Source organism: Brachyistius frenatus, unplaced genomic scaffold (assembly GCF_029030835.1).
Source record: "Brachyistius frenatus isolate BFR_SWC_R1_liver_20210118 unplaced genomic scaffold, ASM2903083v1 Contig_219, whole genome shotgun sequence".
Taxonomy (NCBI): Eukaryota; Metazoa; Chordata; class Actinopteri; family Embiotocidae; genus Brachyistius; species Brachyistius frenatus.
Window position 1 is genome coordinate 569,914 of NW_027210818.1, and position 20,087 is coordinate 590,000.

General features: G+C 45.9%; 1 protein-coding gene across 1 annotated transcript in view; it reads left to right on the forward strand.

Moving 5' to 3' along the window:
• lrp5 (low density lipoprotein receptor-related protein 5) overlaps positions 1-20,087 on the forward strand; it is a 47,132-nt gene that overhangs the window by 20,293 nt on the left and 6,752 nt on the right. The window contains exons 12-21 of the mRNA XM_069719602.1: positions 11,941-12,157; positions 12,243-12,396; positions 13,667-13,802; positions 14,203-14,447; positions 15,290-15,474; positions 16,964-17,112; positions 17,388-17,565; positions 18,612-18,808; positions 19,308-19,513; positions 19,662-19,852. Coding sequence (XP_069575703.1) covers positions 11,941-12,157; positions 12,243-12,396; positions 13,667-13,802; positions 14,203-14,447; positions 15,290-15,474; positions 16,964-17,112; positions 17,388-17,565; positions 18,612-18,808; positions 19,308-19,513; positions 19,662-19,852 — 1,858 coding nt within the window. The remainder of the gene's footprint in view (positions 1-11,940; positions 12,158-12,242; positions 12,397-13,666; positions 13,803-14,202; positions 14,448-15,289; positions 15,475-16,963; positions 17,113-17,387; positions 17,566-18,611; positions 18,809-19,307; positions 19,514-19,661; positions 19,853-20,087) is intronic.

Genomic DNA, 20,087 nt, shown 5'->3' on the forward strand with positions numbered 1-20,087 from the left:
AGCAAAGTGTGATCAAGGTTTTAAACGTGTCAGGGATGAATGCAGGTCAGTGGAGGCAAATAATCAATACAGCAAAATGCTAAATATATAGAATCGCGATAATATATGGTGATGTAAACATGGCGATGATACTGTATGGAGGGGCCTCTGGTCCCCCCCCCCCCGCCCCGCTCCAGGTCACACTGGGACTGCAGCCATCTAAATGTGCAGACAGAGTTTTTGGCCACAGAATTTAAGTCACTGCCAAAAACCTGAAAAAGCTTCAATGAGCTGCATGTCAGTGTGGAAGAGTCGCTGTTTTCAACTTAAAAGCAAGTCAAACTTTTCTCAAATGGAGGCTTTGGACCGGGATACATGTCTCTGGTCAGCTGGACAGGCAGCACTGCAAACGCTCGCGCGCGCGCGCACACACACACACACACACACACACACACACACACACACACACACACACACACACACACACACACACACACACACACACACACACACACACACACACACACACACACACACACACACACACACACACACACACACACACACACACACACACACACACACGACCTGTGAGAGCAGCTGTGCTGTGAGAACATGAAAACACACCAGTCTGAGAAGTGGGGAGGGGGGTGGAGAGAGGCAGGGCTGGTTGGTTGTTTTGCTGCCCTTCCCCCTCTCCCCTTCTCCTCCTCTCCCCCCTCCCCACGACTACCATGAACCCTTTTAAGTATGTTCTCCATTCTCCTTCAGCCTGTCGATATCTCACACTGTTTTCCTGTAGACATTACAACATCTCCATGTTCCTTCTTCTGATCTTTTCATCTCCCTGTTTGATTTTTTTTTTTTCCTCATTCAGCTCTGATTGGTCTTTGTTTCCTTTCCATTCTTTTCTTCCTTCCTTCCAGTATTTCCTCCTGCTTTCGTCTGGTTTTGGTCAGCATCTCTGCGATCTGGTGATAGTTGTTGCATCTGTTTAGTTGTGTTTCAACATTTGTAAAAGTTAGCTTGTGTTCCAGTGTTTTACAGCAGCAGAGAGAGAGTGGGGGTAGGGGGTGGGGTACTACAACACACTGCTGAATGCCTGGGCTTTCTGGCTGAATGCTTACCAATTGAAACGCAGTGGCTGCTGTGCCTCCCTCCCTCTCCCTCCGTCAGGGTGAAAGGACCCACCTCAAAGGGCTTTTTTTTCTTTTTCTTCACATTTCAACCTTGTTTTTATCCAGCTGAAAAGAAACTGCTGCTGAGGGTGAAGACATTTCCATCACTCCTCTGTCTGCCTCTCTCTCTCTCTCTCTCTCTCTCTCTCTCTTGCTCTTTCTCTTTCGTGCGTGTGTGTGTGTGTGTGTGTGTGTGTGTGTGTGTGTGTGTGTGTGTGTGTGTGTGTGTGTGTGTGTGTGTGTGTGTGTGTGTGTGTGTGTGTGTGTGTGTGTGTGTGTGTGTGTGTGTGTGTGTGTGTGTGTGCATGCATGCATTTAATTTTGTTCTGTTTTTTATTATACACACATGCATTCAGTTCATTTTAATTTTAATTAAATAGCACCAAATCACAATATAAGTAATCTCAGGGCACATTGCACAGTGAGGTCATTACAACAGAACTTTACAATATTATAGAGAGAAATTCAATTCTATGAGATGCAATGCATGTCATTAACTTTGTGTAAATATTTTCTGCAACCATCAACCATACAATACCGTTGTAACATCAATATCAGTTATTGTTCGAAAATATTGTGATATTGGAAATAAATCAAGAAAATGATGGAATAAGAAATACTGAAATGACATGTTAGCTGCATTCAGAGATGAATTCACAGCTAAATGCACGTGCAATAATCACAAAGCATCCACACACTTCAATCTCTTATTTTGTAAATGAATACTGTTAGAACATGTTGAGCCCTCTTCTGAAGGACAAACCTTTTATTTATCACGACAAGCCTTAAAGTCTTCATGCTGTCCGTCTTAACTCAGCTGATCGTCCTGATCTTTCAGTAAAAGGTCAATAAAGGTTTGATATTCAGTTCTGCCTCCAGCATCCTATACAACACATGATGTTTGGAGAGTAACTGAGCTGTCTTTTGAAGCCAGGGTCTGTAAATTTAAAGAAAGTCAGTCATGGTTTGTCGGCGCCATTAGTTTTAGATCACAAAAACACAAGAGTGAAACAAACACAAAGATTTCCAGTAATTTAGTTTGATCCTGAAGAAATTCCAATAAATACATTCACTTCACTTCGAACCAATGCATGGAAATTTTCACCGCTATTTGTGTTGGCTTATTATATAGGTGTGTGTGTGTGTGTGTGTGTGTGTGTGTGTGTGTGTGTGTGTGTGTGTGTGTGTGTGTGTGTGTGTGTGTGTGTGTGTGTGTGTGTGTGTGTGTGTCTCCACCGTGGAGACATAACTCTGTTGATACACTTACATTGTGGGGACTTGGCTTCCTCCTCATGATGTAAATCATTACATTTTCGGGTGCAGACTTGGTTGAAGGTTAAATGAGGGTTAGGTCTACTTAAGTGTGTGTGTGTGTGTGTGTGTGCGTGTGTGTGTGTGTGTGTGTGTGTGTGTGTGTGTGTGTGTGTGTGTGTGTGTGTGTGTAGCGATCCTGCCAAACAGCTGAAAACTGAACAGCACACAGCATTTTACCTCCTGAAAGAGAGCAGAGAAAATGATAAAAGAGCGAGTGTTTCTCCAAGAACAGTGGAGGAATGCTCCCCCTCTCCCCTTCTCCTTGTCTCCTCCTCCTCGCCCTCCCTCTGCCCCTCTCCTCTCAGTGTTTTCAGGTCTTTTTTTTAAAGAAATCTGACTCCTCCCGCGCCCCCCCACCCCCACCTCCTCCTCTGTGGAAAAGAAAAAAAAGAAAAAGCCCTGTGAAGTTGCCGCACAGGCCTCCTCCTTTAAAAAGCAGCGTGTGTGAGAGAGCTTTGACTGATGTGTTGCTTTCTCTGCACTCACACATAAAACGGCTGCTTTGTTGTGATTATGCAGATTGACTATGCGTAGCGCCATTCAGTCACACTGTTTGAGCCATATGGTAACTGCTTGTGTGTGTGTGTGTGTGTGTGTGTGTGTGTGTGTGTGTGTGTGTGTGTGTGTGTGTGTGTGTGTGTGTGTGTGTGTGTGAGAGAGAGAGGTGGAACTCAGACAGCAGGGAGGTGTGTATAGTGGAATTTCCCCTGCTTAAGGCCCTGCACCTTGTTTCAATAGCGCGTCTCCTCGGCCGTGTCTTGTTTCTGCAGCCAAACAGGCTGAATCTGTCCAACACCCACGGAGACCGACCGTGGTTGTTAATGTCAGCGGTGGAAAGCAGGTTTAATCCAGGACCGTGTTTAAGTGCAGTTTTGAAACCAGCCTCGCTTGCCTGGAAGATGGGAACAGATCATGTGGAAAAACTGATCGCATGTTTTAATTCGGAGAAGATATAAAAACTCTTCAATCTTGGTGTATTTCCCATTAATTGCACCTCATGCTGACTTTGCACTCTCCATATCTGTAGAGATTCAGGGGAAACAGTATATTGGAGCAGAAAGCATGAGCTTCCTGATTTTCCCCTGCGGGTCGTTTTGTTTTTGAGTCTGTCTGAAAGTAAAAGCAGAAATGAGCTGCCTGGAATGGACATTTGGATAAAGCAGTGTTTTTTACCCTGACCTGGTATACGTGCTGTTTTGTGCCGCTCCTCGTGGCCCTGAATCTCCAAAATAAAGCTTATTTCATCAAGCGATACTTGGATGTGGTGATTACAATAAGTGTGGATTCACAACTTGATGGCGTTTTGATGGGTTACGAGCTGAGGAGCTACTTTCAAACTAATACGCTGACCAGATAAACAAGCTGCAAAAATACCTTTAGGCTCACTACAGAGCTCCTAACTAACGACTTCATTTGTGATCTTTCATTTGACAGGTCTTTGGCTCACTCCGGTGTTTACAGCCTTGCTGCTAGGTTCAGCACGAAGGGTGTGTTTGTTTTAAATCCTGCGTAGGTCGGTGGGTGGAGCGTTGTTTGTCCGTCTGTGTGATAGGACACAAGGCGGGGACCTTGAATCTGTAGGGTTGTTACTTTTGGGATCAATCTGCCCTCTTAATTGCAACGGACAGCTGATAAATAGTCGTCACTGGACGTAACTCCAGTTCTATGAGTACGTTCGAAGCCCTCTAAAAGGCTTCGTTGAGCCCTTTAAGGTTCCCCAGCAACCCAGTCAGCAACACCACCAAGACGGAAACCAGCTGGGCTACAGTGAGAGGACTACGCACGTTCTCGTAGAACTGGAGTTACGTCCAGTAACTACTGATTCTGTATCATATGCGCTGTGCCCTCTAACGGGCTTTTCTATTGGTTACCATCTAAGGCCAAGGTCGTTAGGGACGAATGTCCGTCCAGCTGGGCCCGAACCGAACTAACCTCAACAGACCAACTAAGAGAATAGTGGGGAATAAACCTTTTACGCCACAAGACGTCTTCTTGGACGACGTCTAAAGCCCCGTGTGATAAAATGAATAATGGAAGCAGTTCAGAAGCGTTTTGTCTGCACAATTTTACTGACTTCCTCATTTGGTTATGTTTTCTGGATTTCTGTGCTTCTAGCGCCTAAAAGTAGTTAAATGGTTTCTATTTGGCCTGTTTTGTGTTTGTCGTTGTTATTTCCTACTTTGGGCTGCAGCCTCCAGACAAAGTTATTACCGTTTGCTGTGTTTTTAGTTGTTTAAAAAAACTCATCCTCGTAATTATCAGGCTCTATAGTTCACATACAGCCTGTTAGCAGGAGGAGAACACATTTCTTTTCCTCCTTGAAATACCAGGCGAGCAGACTTTGATGCAGTGAAGTGATGGATGATCAGCTGTCTGAACAGGGAGTTTTATTTTGAAAATGTCCTTACCTTGCCGCTCCTGTCTCTGACTTCTTGTCGGGCCGATCGGCTCCGTGCAGCTTGACGTGGCTTCAGTCTAACATAAACTTGGTGTGTATTTATTTACTGAAGCTGGGAGCTGCTTCTGGGACGCTGCTGAAACGTGCTGCAGCGCATCAGGTGGAGCGGCGAAGCGTTGTTGAAGCCAGTCTTGTGTTTCCATTATTTTGTCCTTTTAAATCAGTGGCAGTAAGCTAAACAACAGAAATGCCTCTCTCTATAGTTCAATGTAGTCCAACAGGAGGACAAACTGCATCTTCCAAAACGATCATGCTCTTGGAAGAGACTGCATTCGTTTTAACTGTGTAAATAATAAACTGACAACTATTGTGATATGATTCATCAACCTGAACGTCGAGATGTCGTGACACGATGACTGATCGAGCTTCAGGCTCTGCTTTGAGCAGTTTCCATTAATCTTGTGTGCACGCAGCTCTCAGGTTAGACAAATAACAGAAACACCTGTTGTTGCTCAGAGTTTCCACGGCAACCTGCCAGCTCTCTCTCCTCCTGTTCCCTCTTTCTGTCCCCGCTGGATGGTTCCTCTTCCCTGTTGCAACAGACATTAACTGCATGTCTCCTGTCATCTGGGAGCTCAGCCTCTGGCCCACATCTGTGTGTGTGTGTGTGTGTGTGTGTGTGTGTGTGTGTGTGTGTGTGTGTGTGTGTGTGTGTGTGTGTGTGTGTGTGTGTGTGTGTGTGTGTGTGTGTGTGTGTGTGTGTGTGTTGTGGCTGATCTTGTGTCTCCTATTAGAATGTGTAATATTGTGGTCTGATGTAAGCACTGTTGTGGTGAGCAAGCCACCAACCCACAGCTGTGTGTGTGTTTGTCTCTGCTGTGTCACACGTGGGTGAGACACCGTAGAGGGTCAAAGTCGACGTATTGACAAATATGTCAATACTTAAATGAATAATGTTCAAAGATAAATCGCTTTTAAAAATCCATACGCTCATATTCTGTCGTATCCAGACGTTCCACAGCGCAGCGAATCCTTCATTAGTGGAACTTTTTCTACAGATCAGCTGTGGCAGGAACAAACAAAAGACGAAGTCACAAATATCACATGACAGGAAGTAATGCACAAATGTGTAAATCTAACTTTATATATTTTCATGGTCAAACTGTTTCGTTTGTAAAACCCGGATCAGTTTTCTGTTAAATTATTCCATTTTGAAACGAATGCAAGAGTTTGTGTTTGTGGTTCGTCTTCTGGGTGACAACCATCAAAGTCCAATAAAAACGTCGGTGGAGAGGACGACACATTTACACCCGCGGCCTGTCGTCTTGAGTTCGTCATCCTCCAGTGTCAGGTTGCACATTCCTGAGAAATGCTCCCGTTATGAAAGACTCACTCACACAATTAATCACTCCCAGGGTGATTTTACGTTGTGTGTTTGCTTGTGTAGGAAACAGATATCTCTCTCTGTGTTTGGGTCAGCGCCATGAATGTGTGTTTTTAACTGCAGAGCAGCAACATTTAGGACCAGGGTCCGGTCATTTATATGTCAGGAGCAGAGAGGCTAAATATTTTAGATTCTTTTTTATTCATCACCATGTTAGTGAGCACATGTAGAATTACAGAAAAAAAAACAAAAAAACCCAACTCTTGCAACATCTATTGTGTTTTTTTCTTGTTGAATTCATTCAACAATGTCCGGAAACAAAAGTTCTTTCCACATCTTGAAAAAGATTAAAGACTATATGGCATTAAAGGATGCTGGATGTAACACAACAGGCGTTATACAGCTGCATGAATTAAGTAGCATTAGCCAGACACGTTAGAATAAATAGCAGAATAAAGCATCCCCGAGGTGGATAACACTGAGATATAAAGAGCTGCATAGTTTTTACACAACATGTGTGAAAATGACAAAATGTAAAGAAATAAAACGGAGCCTCAGCTGGAGACAGAACATGGACCTCTTTAGTTCAGACATGAAAAAAAAACAGAAAAACAGGGTGAAGCAAACTTTTCTAATTGTCACCACGGCAACAGTATATTTCTTGTTCCCTTGGGAAACTTGGTGGGAACATCCCAAAATATATTCTTTTAATGACATAAAAATAAGTCAGACAATGAATGTTGTGTTATTTGTCTTTGGTGCAAATGAGAGCGGGTCATTCCCTGATGAATAAACCGATCCACAGACTGTATATAAAAGTGTTCGTAGCTTCCGGGTCAAGAAAATGAGGCCAAAGCGGAAGGGCCATAAACTGCAATACCACCGAGTGCCACTAGAGGTTGACTCCAAAAAAATCTCCGGCTCCATAGACTCCCATTCAACTAGTCTCAGTGTTTTCGGGGGCGTGTCTGTTTGATTGACAGGCCTGTGGTTCAGTCAGGTTACAGCCATCGGTGGGCGGGACGTAGTATCGTCAGGTTTCCAATCAGATCAGTCAGATCCCCCAGCTCGACCAAATATGGTCACTTCCTGCTTCAAACCGCTCCGAACTATTGAGATGGCGACGACCAAAATCCGAATTGGAGGCTTCATGACGTTCACAAACCAACGGGTGACGTTGCCGCTCGCACTGAGCAGCGTTATCAGCGGCCTCAGTGACATTTTACTGTTTCAGTTTCGGCAGGTTCAGAGTTCTGCATCAGTCGTCTGTGAGTGAGTCGTCCACAGCTTGAAATAATGGAGTTACTTTAGGAGGGAAATTATAGTGATTGAGTTGAAGCACATTGAGTTTTGCATATCGACTCCCAGTTGGCTGTCAGAAGTTTCAGTGGATTCCCAGTTGGCGCTGAGGTTTCTGGTTCTCGGCGACCACCGTGTGATCCTTCTGTTTCCCTCCAGTTTCCATTCATCCCGTATGTTTCTTTCTGTTTATCAGAGAATAAGTGTGTGTGCGAGCGTATGTGAACTGTCCTGTGACGGCCCGACTTCTCCCTGCGTGTCCGATCAGATCTTTGTTGCTTTTCTGTTTGCTTTCTTTCTATCTTTTTTTGTCCTTTTTGTCCCCCTTGTCCATCAAGAAATGAGACGTTCTCACACCCAAAATGCAAAAAGACGGGGAAGAAAAAAGAAATCACACTCCTGGTGCATAATTCTTCCTGAAAAAGTCAGCGCAGAGAAAGAGTGGGAGAGAGAAGGGGAGAGGGAGGAGAAAGGGAGTCTCTCCACCAGCCTTTCACTGGGATGGCCATGTCTAATTGTGTCCCGGTGATAAATGAATGGTTGTTTTGTGGAGGGGTCAGGAACCTCCCTTGGATCTGAGGCCCATCAAAGTGAATGGTTTATTTTTTTTCCTGTTTGCTCGTCCCCACCGTCTGAATGGATATTTAAATGAGTATTCACCCAACAGATAGCTGGATCCTCGGCTGCCCATCACAGCAGCAACACCGCACATCTTTTCTGGATATTATCCTGGTAAAAAAAAAAGTTAAATCTTGATGACTGAATTTAATCTAAATCTCTTGTACATTTAGTAAAATGTTTTGTCACGGGAACGTTTCCACTTCCTTTATAGCCTCTTACTGTGTACTCGTTGTTTTCAGTGGATATGTGGTTGTCTTCAGCTCTGGTTTGAAGGCTCATATGGAGACTCAAGGAGTCTAAACCCCCAACTGACCATTTCCTGTGTGCGTGTGTGTGTGTGTGTGTGTGCGTGTGTGTGTGTGTGTGTGTTCGACCAGTCTCTGGTCCTGTGTTTACCATCTCGACACACACACACACACACACACACACACACACACACACACACACACACACACACACACACACACACACACACACACACACACACACACACACACACACACACACACACACACACACACACACACACACACACATTCCACAACATCATTGCGGCACTGATGTTGATTTGTGATGAAAAAGTTTAGACGTGCACTTAATTTATTTTTATTTTTTTCATTCCATATGAAAAACACATGAAATAAACTTAACAATCAGAACCAGAAAACATTTGATGTATTTGAAAGAGATTCTTCAGAACTGAAGGGAAGTCTGCAATCAGAAGAATTGTGCTGGATTAAAACATCCTTTGTTTTCGTAACAGCTGAGGTTGAAGGCCACTCAGAGGACGTTTGTTCAGAGTTACTTGTCTGGAAACACTAAAAAATGTTGGGAACTCAAACGGAACAAACTGCAATTTGAAAAACATGTTGAATCATCACAATCTCTTCTGGTTGGAGCAGCGTGGAGACGTTTTATCAGTCGTCTCGTGATCATCTGAACAGTCAGAGTTATTGAACCAAATATGAAATGTGTTGGTTGTCTCCTCCTTCAGGTCAGGCACGGGTCACCTCGGCTTGAGTCGGGTTGATTATTTCTGAAATAAAACCTCATTGTAGATCAGTGCAGAACAGAGGTCCTTTACCATCTCTGTTTTTATGGATGTAGTTGATACCGACAGTCATGTGAAAAACATCTGATCCTGTTTGATACGGGGCCTTCAGATGGAGGTGATTTACAGGCAGAAAGGAAGCTTTTCAATTGTTTTTTCAACGCCAACATCAACAGATGTAAATTTTCCCCTTTGTTGCCTCAGAGTCACATTTTTGCCTCCTTTGGCAGAAATATGTTCTTTTGCATATCTGTCCACCATATGCAGTCGTATTCAGCACATACTCCTTCATACCTTTCATTTATTCATCTCCACGTAGATTTTGTGTTCATGTGTACACACACACACACACACACACACACACACACACACACACACACACACACACACACACACACACACACACACACACACACACACACACACACACACACACACACACACACACACACACACACACACACACCGACACACATCTGTTTGAAGTATTCAGTGCTGTAGCCGAAGGACCCGACAAGAACTCAGCTGGAGCAGGTTTTCCTGATTTGTTGGCGTCTGCGCTTTTTGGTGGTCACCTGATAAATAACAAGAAATATCATCACAGACATACCAAATAAATGTTTGAGAATCATTTATGATGTGCGTTAGTGTAAAAGAAAAAGAAGAACAGTTTGTAATTATCATGTTATTGAAAACTGCAGTTTTCTCGCTGCAGCCTGGACGCTCGCTGCAACACACTCGTCCACCTTCAAGCGGTCTGTCCGGCAGAATTCCTTCCATTTGTGAAATCCCTGGCATGGCACGCTGAGGAACTTCAGGCAGCATGTGACAGACAGACAGACAGACACACACACACACACACACACACACACACACACACACACACACACACACACACACACACACACACACACACACACACACACACACACACACACACACACACACACACACATGCCGGCTGCGTATGACTGGAGTGTGTCTAAAATAAAAGCCTGCGTCTATTTCAGTTGATGCCATTCCAGTAATAGCACAGGCGGTGAGGAGGAGGGCTGGACACCAGGTCTAATTGCAGCCTTGTCAATTGTAGCTCTCAATTTCTGCTTATAGAAACACACACACACACACACACACACACACACACACACACACACACACACACACACACACACACACACACACACACACACACACACACACACACACACTGTGGGGGATTTGTTGGCAGGGGTGCTTGTATCAGTTTTCAACATCCTTGTAATAGCAACCTTGTGACTGATTTGCTCTCGCGCACACACACACACACACACACACACACACACACACACACACACACACACACACACACACACACACACACACACACACACACACACACACACACACACACACACACACACACACACACACACACACACACACACACACCTATTCACTTATGTGTGTATTCATGTTGTGTGTTTCTCTGCGTGTTTATCTTTGGGTGATCCAACAAACATTAACACAAAGATATTGTAGAATCTGAGCTGTCTGTCAGAGCGAGCACCGTGACATCGTCACAGCTTGACTGTTGGCTTTTTTTCTTTTCTTTTTTTTGAACAAGCAAACATTTGATCCTCCTTTTAGCCGAGCCCCCAGATAACGGTGATGTATGTAAAAAAAAAAACACCACAAAGAAAAATTATCCAAACACCAGGTATCGCCTCCTTCGGCAGAACTAACGTCTTCGAGGTGTTTTGTCCACCAGACTCTGACATCAGTTTGATGGAAATATGACCACTCCTTAAAACATTCCTTCAGCTGCAGATGATTGAGTTTTTTTTTCTCAAATCGATGGGATTGATTTCTTCTTTTTGAGACGATCCTCTGTGAATTTGTTTATGTGCTGAGGATCATTTATCCCATTGAAAGGTCCACTTCAGGTTCAGCTTCAGCTTTCAGACGTTCTCACGTTATCGTCTAGCACTTTGATATGATGTGGATCCTAAACTCTCTTTGGACAGCAAACAATAATGCTTAAAATTCATTAATACCTCAATGGAAACAGATTTACGGTGTCAATGAAAATTAATAATAAAATGACTGACACTAAACACAGAGTGAAGGAATGCGTTTTGGAACGAGTACACGTCCTTCTTTTTTTTTTTTTTTTTTTTACTGCTTCTGCTTCCTGTTGTGAATTGCACCTGGGCGGAGCATCAGCGCCACCGACTCTCTCAGCGGCTCAGTCGATGTGGTGTATCCTCCGCTGCAGAGGATTGTGGGTCGGAACAGCCGGAGAAACACGCTGTCCTGCAGACTGCAAAATACGAACAGATGTAGTCGGACATCCAGATGTTTTCAGCCTAGTACACGTCACATTCTGTGTACTGGGACCTGCTAAATCTGGCGTACTAAATAATGTGGAAGTGCAGAGTCAGTCATATGTTTTCTTCTGTTACTTCCAGGATAACATTTTGACTCCTCCTCTCCTGAAGGTCAAAGTTCAGGGTCAACTGAAGAAAATGAGCAATGCAGCTGGTAGCTTCCGTCTCGATCCACATTTTTGGACACATTAGAAGATGTGTTTTAACTTTCCAGCTTTGTTTTTTTTTTTTTTGTCTCCATATAAAATCTATCTATGATGTGTTGTGTAGCTGACTGTAAGGATGTAAGAATGAGTTTTGCATGTGGACTTTAACAGTCTCCTGTTCTTCTCCTTCTGTCCCCGTCTCAGGTGATCGGTGTGGACGGCAGTAACAGACAGACTCTGCTGGAGGACAAGCTGCCTCATATCTTCGGCTTCACTCTGCTGGGCGACTACATCTACTGGACCGACTGGCAGCGACGCAGCATCGAGAGGGTCCACAAAGACACGGCCGTACGAGAGATCATCATCGATCAGCTGCCGGACCTGATGGGGCTGAAGGCCACGAAAGTGACGGAGACATACGGTAAGGTGGACGTCTTCCTCGGGTTGTTTTCTGAACTGCGGGATGTACAGAGAAATACATGTGAATATTCTGCTCTGTGTCTCAGGTACGAACGGCTGCGCGCCAGACAACGGCGGATGCAGCCATCTTTGTTTCTGGCGTCAGCAGGCGGTCAGCTGCGCCTGTCCCATGGGGATGGAGCTGCTCTCCGACCTGTACACCTGCGTGGTGCCCGAGGCCTTCCTGCTCTTCACCAATAGGTACGCTGACCTGTCAGCCAGCGGGACTAAAAACACCCACTAACATGGTGTCCTCATACGAGTTCAAAACAAACGACGAGCTGGACGCAAAGCATCTGAGACGCATGCTGCGTTCCAGATGTTGTACTTGTGATCCAGATGTTGTGCTTGTCTACTAACACTCACTATTCTGAGTGCCGAACACTACAAGTACCAGGATGATGCACTGAAAACGGTCCAAAAAAAAAAAAAAAAGAAGTGTGAAACTCTGGACACTTTCCAACATAAACAGTCACCATATTGGCTCTGAAGAGGAAGGGGGCGGGGCCACCGACGCAAAGGATTTTCAAATTAAAGCGTCTGAGGAAGCTGCAGCTGTTCTTGAACACAAAAGTGTTTCTTTTCCACTGCTGCTGCTGGACAGAAGAATCAGAGTGTTTATTGAGTGTTAAACAGAGGACACAAAAACACGTTGATTTCTGGGTAAAATAATTAAAGCTGCAGATATTTTTGAGGATGATGTGTTCACATGTTGAGGTCATTTCCTGTCAGTGCAGAACAACAGTGTCTGATTTGAAACAACACTACTCTGTCGATATTCAGGTATTACACAAGAGTCCTGACATGTAAGATCACTATTTATTAGTGAACTGAGGGAAGTAAGTCTTCTGGAACACAGCGACTGACTCTCCAACGTGAGGTGACGAGTCTCTGCAGGGTGGAAATATCTGAGACATTGTTTATGTTATCTCTGACGCGCTGTACTCCAGTGAGTGTTTTCACTTCTAATCATTAGAGTCTGTAACTACGGTAAATGTGTGCTGTGCTCTAAATCAAGTCTCAATCAAGTCAAGTTCACTTGTCTTTTTTTTTTTCCTGCTTAGCGTCATCAAATAAAAAGTCCAGGTTCTTAAAATGACCGGCATCGTTCTGCTCTGAATAGTCAGTTAGAATATTGATCACACTGATGTGTGTTTCTAACACAATAGAGTCAATAATTCATACCCAAGAAAACATTTCGGCACATTTCCATTAGATCAGATTTCTCTAAATAGAAAACTGTTCTGATTGGTGGATGTTTGATCATCGTCACTGTGAACAACACAGAGACTAAAGTGGAAGGAAAGTTGAACAGTTTTGTTTTTGTTTCTTTTTTCGAGCTCGGACTTGTTCCAGTCGCACACTTTCCTCTTTGGTGAGGTCGAAACTTGAATTAGAAAGAAATAAAAGCAGTTCTTTTTTGTTTTGTTTTGTTTTTTAATAAGATTCTCTGATGCTGTTTTGTCCTCAGGGACAACATCAGGAGCATCTCTCTGGGGACCAACAGCAACGACGTGGCCATTCCTCTGACGGGAGTGAAGGAAGCCTCTGCTCTGGACTTCGATGTCTCCGAGAGGAGAATATACTGGACAGACATCCAGGCAAAGGTTTGGACTGAAGCTGTGTCAGCGTGTCGCTTCTGTCCCTCTGTCGTCCTGTCCTCACGTCCCCTCCCTCCTCTGTCTGTCTCTCTGTCGTCCTGTCCTCACCATCCCCCCCCTCCTCTGTCTGTCTCTCTGTTGTCCTGTCCTCACCGTCCCCTCCCTCCTCTGTCTGTCTCTCTGTCGTCCTGTCCTCAACGTCCCCTCCCTCCTCTGTCTGTCTCTCTGTCGTCCGTCCTCACCGTCCCCTCCCTCCTCTGTCTGTCTCTCTGTCGTCCTGTCCTCAACGTCCCCTCCCTCCTCTGTCTGTCTCTCTGTCGTCCGTCCTCACCGTCGCCTCCCTCCTCTGTCTGTCTCTCTGTCGTCCTGTCCTCAACGTCCCATCCCTCCTCTGTCTGTCCCTCAGACCATCAGCAGAGCGTACATGAACGGCAGCTCTGTAGAACACGTCATAGAGTTCGGACTCGACTACCCAGAAGGCATGGCGGTGGACTGGATGGGTCGTAACATCTTCTGGGCGGATACGGGAACCAACCGCATCGAGGTGGCCCGGCTGGACGGCCAGTACCGACAGGTTGTGGTCTGTAAGGACCTCGACAACCCGCGCTCTTTGGACAACCCGCGGTCACTGGCGCTGGACCCGGCTAATGGGTAAGACAGTAGCTCACAAACTGTCCCTCTTACTGTCTTTATACGTTGTTGACGTGGTCCTGATGGTCCCGAAGGTCCACTTCTGACACGAACCAGTGAATAAAGCAGAACGTATGAAAACAAAGAGTCAGAACAGTGGACGTCACACAGCAGCACTGTGCCCCGGGTTCATGTCTTTCACTGGTGTGAGTCGGGCCAATGACTTCATGCAGCGAGTCTCTTCACCCGGTTCAGGTAGGGAGAGTTTAACGATGTCATCGTGTTGGTATGTTGGAACAACAGCCAGCGTCCCACCTCTTTACCCCGCCAGCTCCATCTCAGAGAGACGATGCTATTAAAGCCAGGAACAGATCAGTGTGTGCATGCGTGCTGTGTGTGTGTGTGTGTGTGTGTGTGTGTGTGTGTGTGTGTGTGTGTGTGTGTGTGTGTGTGTGTGTGTGTGTGTGTGTGTGTGTGTGTGTGTGTGTGTGTGTGTGTGTGTGTGTGTGTGTGTGTGTGTGTGTGTGTGTGTGTGTATATATACCTGTGCCTACGGGCCCACATTGATGTCTTGATGATGTCTTGATGATGTCATGGCCCTGGGCTTTCAGCACGGCTGCCCGGGGCATGTGATGTCACTTCATGTTCGCAACACGGTGCTCTGACACAAGACAATAAAACGTATTTTATTGAACTTGAAGGTTACAAAGTGGAAACAGGTTCCCCGTCTAGAATCAATGATCTAATTGAATAAATATTGTCTCAGGGTAAAACAGATTTTCATGAAAGCACCACGTTTTCACATCCAGAGGTGGAAAAACTCCTGTGTGTGTGTCGGGCTGAAACTGTTTTTGTCTCTGCAGCTACATGTACTGGACAGAGTGGGGGGGTCGGCCTCGCATTGCCAGAGCCTACATGGACGGCAGCACCATCACTACCTTGGTGGACAAAGTGGGTCGGGCCAACGGACTGACCATCGACTATGTGGACCATCGGCTGTACTGGACTGACCTGGACACGTGCATGATCGAAAGCACCAACATGCAAGGTGTGAACACACACACACACACACACACACACACACACACACACACACACACACGCACACACACACACGCACACTCTCCCGTGCAACAGGCCTCATGCACGGCCAGGACACCAATAACACACATAAGTTTGTAGATATTAAAACACACAAAATCTGAATAACTAAATAAAAAAAAACAGATCCAGAAGATGTGGACCTGAAGATATGGGCGGAATTACACATCCAGCGATACTGTGAGCCATCAGTTAAGTGTGGTTCTACATGATAGGTGGTTTAACTTTTATCAACAAAAACAACTGACGAGATTACAACTTAATATTTTATTTATTTTTGTCTTTAACAGACTCTGAGCACTTTATTAGGAGCACTTGTTTGTGTAGTTATCCGATCAGCCAATCATGTGGCAGCAGAGTAAACTCCTTCAGACTGAGGTCAGGAGCTTCATGTTCACATCAAACATCAGTCGGAGTGTTTCTGAACCTGCTGGGACTTTTACACACACACAACACGTCCAGTGAGCAGCAGCTGTGTGGACAGAGGTCAGAGGTCAGAGGAGCCTGGTCAGGCTGCTCTGAGCTGACAGAAAGGCTACGCTAACTCAGGCTGGCACTCTGTACAACTGTCAGCTCAGAGCGAACATCGCATCCAAAACTGAGGAAGACAACACCGGGTTCCACTGGTGTCGGCCAAGAAGAGAAACGTGAGGCCGCGGCGGCAACAGGCTCACCAGAACTGGCAGCTGAAGATGGAAATCATCTCCTGGATCTTCTGATTCTGCTGAGGCTGCAGATGTAGGTCAGATCCAGCAGCATGAATCCGTGGATCCGACCTGCCTCGTGTCTCCATCCAGGCTGCTGCTGCTGGCTCACTGAGGACAACCACAGTCTGAAGGCCACAGCCTGTCTGAGTGCTGTTGTTCACTGTGTGCATTCCTTTGTGCCACAGTTTACCATCTTCTTCACGACAGGATAATGCACCATTAAGTATCATCTCAAACTGGTTTCATGAACATGACAGTGATTGATGAATCAGGTCAACATGGACCCGGAATGTTTCCAACATGTGGAATCGGTGACACCAAAACCTGAGTCTCAATGTGTGTTCAGGGGCAACGGGAAAACCGAGCTTTCTAAAGTCGACACAGATGTCCTTACTGTTTTCACCACGAACAGTTACTGCCTCTGTCTCTTTGTTTTTCTTTGTCTGAATCACGTCTCAGACTAATGTAGGAGAATTGCGGAAGATTTGTTGTTGAAGGTTTCACTGCAAAAAAAAAACAGCAGCTGTAGGACCTCTGGTGCCACCATGAGGCTGAGTCGCAACTCACATTTGAGAGAAGTTCCTTTGTCCAAAGTCATCCATCCAATATACCACCTTATCATCAGTACCAGTTATTATTTCAGCCTGATTGACTGATTATTTGCATTATTTATTATAGTTGTGATGATCTGAGCTGCAGGTGTTACAGATGCTGTCTTGTCTCCCGCAGGCCTTCAGAGGGAGATCATCGTGGACGACCTCCCTCACCCCTTCGGTCTGACTCAGTACCGGGACTTCATCTACTGGACAGATTTTAACCTGCGCAGCATCGAGCGGGCCGACAAACGCAGCGGACTGAACCGCACCGTGGTGCTGCAGGTGAGGAACCACTTCCTTTTATCGTTGTCTTAAAGTGTAATCTGACCTGAGATGCCGAGCAGCACCGCCGTCTCACCTTGGTCTCCTCACTGCGTCCTCACTGTCTCCTCACTGTCTCTTCACTGTCTCCTCACTGTCTCCTCACTGCCTCTTCACTGTCTCCTCACTGCATCCTTACTGCGTCCTCACTGTCTCCTCACTGCATCCTCACTGCCTCTTCACTCTCTTCACTGTCTCCTCACTGCGTCCTCACTGTCTCTTCAATGCGTCCTCAGGGCCAGCTGGAGCTGATGCTGGACATCCTGGTGTTTCACTCCTCCCGTCAGGACGGAACCAACGAGTGCTCTCACAACAACGGTAACTGTGCCCACCTGTGCTTGGCCACGCCCGCCGGGGCCCAGTGCCGCTGTGCCTCCCACTACACCTTGAACCCCGATGGACGAAACTGCAGCTGTGAGTACAGAGCTGCATGAAACTTGATAATAATGAACCCCTCCTTTGATAAATGCCGCCGGTGGCTTTAAACGAAGCCGTAAAATACAGCAGTGCTGCTGTTCTCTGAAGTGTCTGTCATCTCATCCTCAGCTCAGACTCGCTGTTCTCACTCATTCATTATCTCCATTACTGTGTAAGAGCAGCAACGATGTCCTCTCAGCTGCTGGAGGGCTTTAATGTTAATCATTGATCAACATTGGGTGAATGTGATCAAGTGTATTAATAGAACAGAGGACACATGTCTCTGATATAATCCTGTTCAGAATAAAGGTCTGTGTCTGCAGTGAGGTGGAGAATAATCTATTGTTAGTGAGAGGGAACAGATTCAGTTAGCTTCTCTCCTCTCCCTATAAAATAGTTCACTAATTCTTAAATGTCATCCATGTTTTTACCACAAACATTAAAGTATTTGCAAAAGTTTTAGCCTTCGTGAGTTATTTTCTCCTTTTATTGTCAAGGACCAACAGAACAACTCAGAAATGAGCTTTTTCATTTGGAAACACAAGAAATGATTTCACCTCGTTGGGAGATGTTTTGTGACGGTTGAGCTGAAGAACAGTGATGATGATGATGATGATGATGATGATGATGATGATGATGATGATGATGATGATGAAGATGCTCCGTGATGGACCCTTTCTTTCCCTGAACTTCTGCTGCAGCTGTAAACGAATGAAAACAGCAGAAAATAAAAAAAAGAACTTCAGTTTGTTCTTCTCAGCAGACAGACTGTGAAACCAAAGATTGAGAGTCCTCTGCAAATCCTCTGTGTGTGTGTGTGTGTGTGTGTGTGTGTGTGTGTGTGTGTGTGTGTGTGTACATGTTTGAGTGTGTGTGTGTCTTTGTATTTCACAATATGCATTGAGCAAACTTCAGCTCACGTTGTGCCAGAAATAACATGGCGTCCTCTCATCACTCACCACTCACTCCCAACCTCCCCTCCCCCACCCTCTCCATTCCTTCTCCCCCTCCCCCCACCCAACCACCCCACCCTCCGCCTGCAGCTCCCTCTAGTTTCCTGCTCTTCAGTCAGAAGGCCAGCATCAGCCGGATGGTTTTAGGAGAGCAGAGTCCCGACATCATCCTGCCCATCCACGTCCTGAGGAACGTCCGAGCCGTCAGCTACGACCCGCTGGACCGGCTCGTCTACTGGCTGGACGGACGGCAGAACATACGCAGGGCCAGAGACGATGGAACCATGGTAACCGCACGCTGATAGCATGCTTCTTCTGTCCAGCAGCAGCAGTGAAAAAGAAACACTTTAGCGTTCAGGAACAGCTGCAGCTTCCTCAGACGCTTTTAATTTGAAAATTATTTATGGCCCCGCCCCCTTCCTCTACGGAGCCAAGATGGTGACCTTTTAGGGTGGAAAGTGGAGTTTCACACTTCTTTTTTTGGAGTGCTTCATCCTGGTACTTGTAGTGTTCTGATGTTTCTGTACTGACAGTGTGAACACACTGATGCACTCAGAGTAGAGAGTGTTAGTACACAAGCACAACATCTGGAACACAAGCACAACATCTGGAACTATACAGTCAAACTAACAGTGGATGTGACGTCCTCTTCAGTATTAACTGTCTCTGTAGGTCAGTACATCACGTCAACTGTGTCTGACTGATCAACACTGCAGCTCCACTCACAGACCTGCTGGCAGTAACTCTTCACATTGAACATCTCGACCTTCCTGTTTGTCCCTCCAGTCTTCGATGATCGTGAGCAGCACTGCTCAACCGGCGGACAACCAGCTCCACGACCTGAGTCTGGACCCCTACAGCCGCCACATCTACTGGACCTGCGAGACCACCAACACCATTAACATCCAGAGGATGGACGGTCACACCGTGGGTGTGGTCGTCAAGGACAACCTGGACAAGCCCCGGGCCATCGTGGTCAACGCCGAGAAAGGGTGAGAGTTTAGTTCAGAGGCGGCAGTTGGCCCTTCAAAATAAAAGCTCATTCACGATACAAGATGACGTCAAAAAAGTGAATGTGCTGCAGTATCTCAGGGACGCAGAGAGCAGCGGTTTCTATCAACCCGTGTGTCCTCTCTACAGGTACATGTACTTCACCACCGTGCAGGAGCGCTCGGCGAAGATCGAAGGAGCCAGTCTGGACGGGACGGAGAGAGAGTGTCTGTTCACCACCGGCCTCATCCGGCCCGTCGCTCTGGCGCTGGACAACAAGCTGGGAAAACTGTTCTGGGTCGACGCTGACCTTAAACGCATCGAGAGCAGCGACCTGACAGGTGAGCTCATTCATTCAGTGTATTAATGCACATTTTACTGTAAAGAATACAGAGCAGCACCACCAGATGTTTAATAATATAGAAGATATACACAATATGACGAGGAATGATAAACAGCTCGGATATCTCAGCTGTCATCGTTTACGCAGCGAGAAACCTCAACACAAGTTTGATAGATTTGTTGAATGTCTACATTTATTTAGAGCAGCATGTCGACCGGCTCTTCAAGCAGACG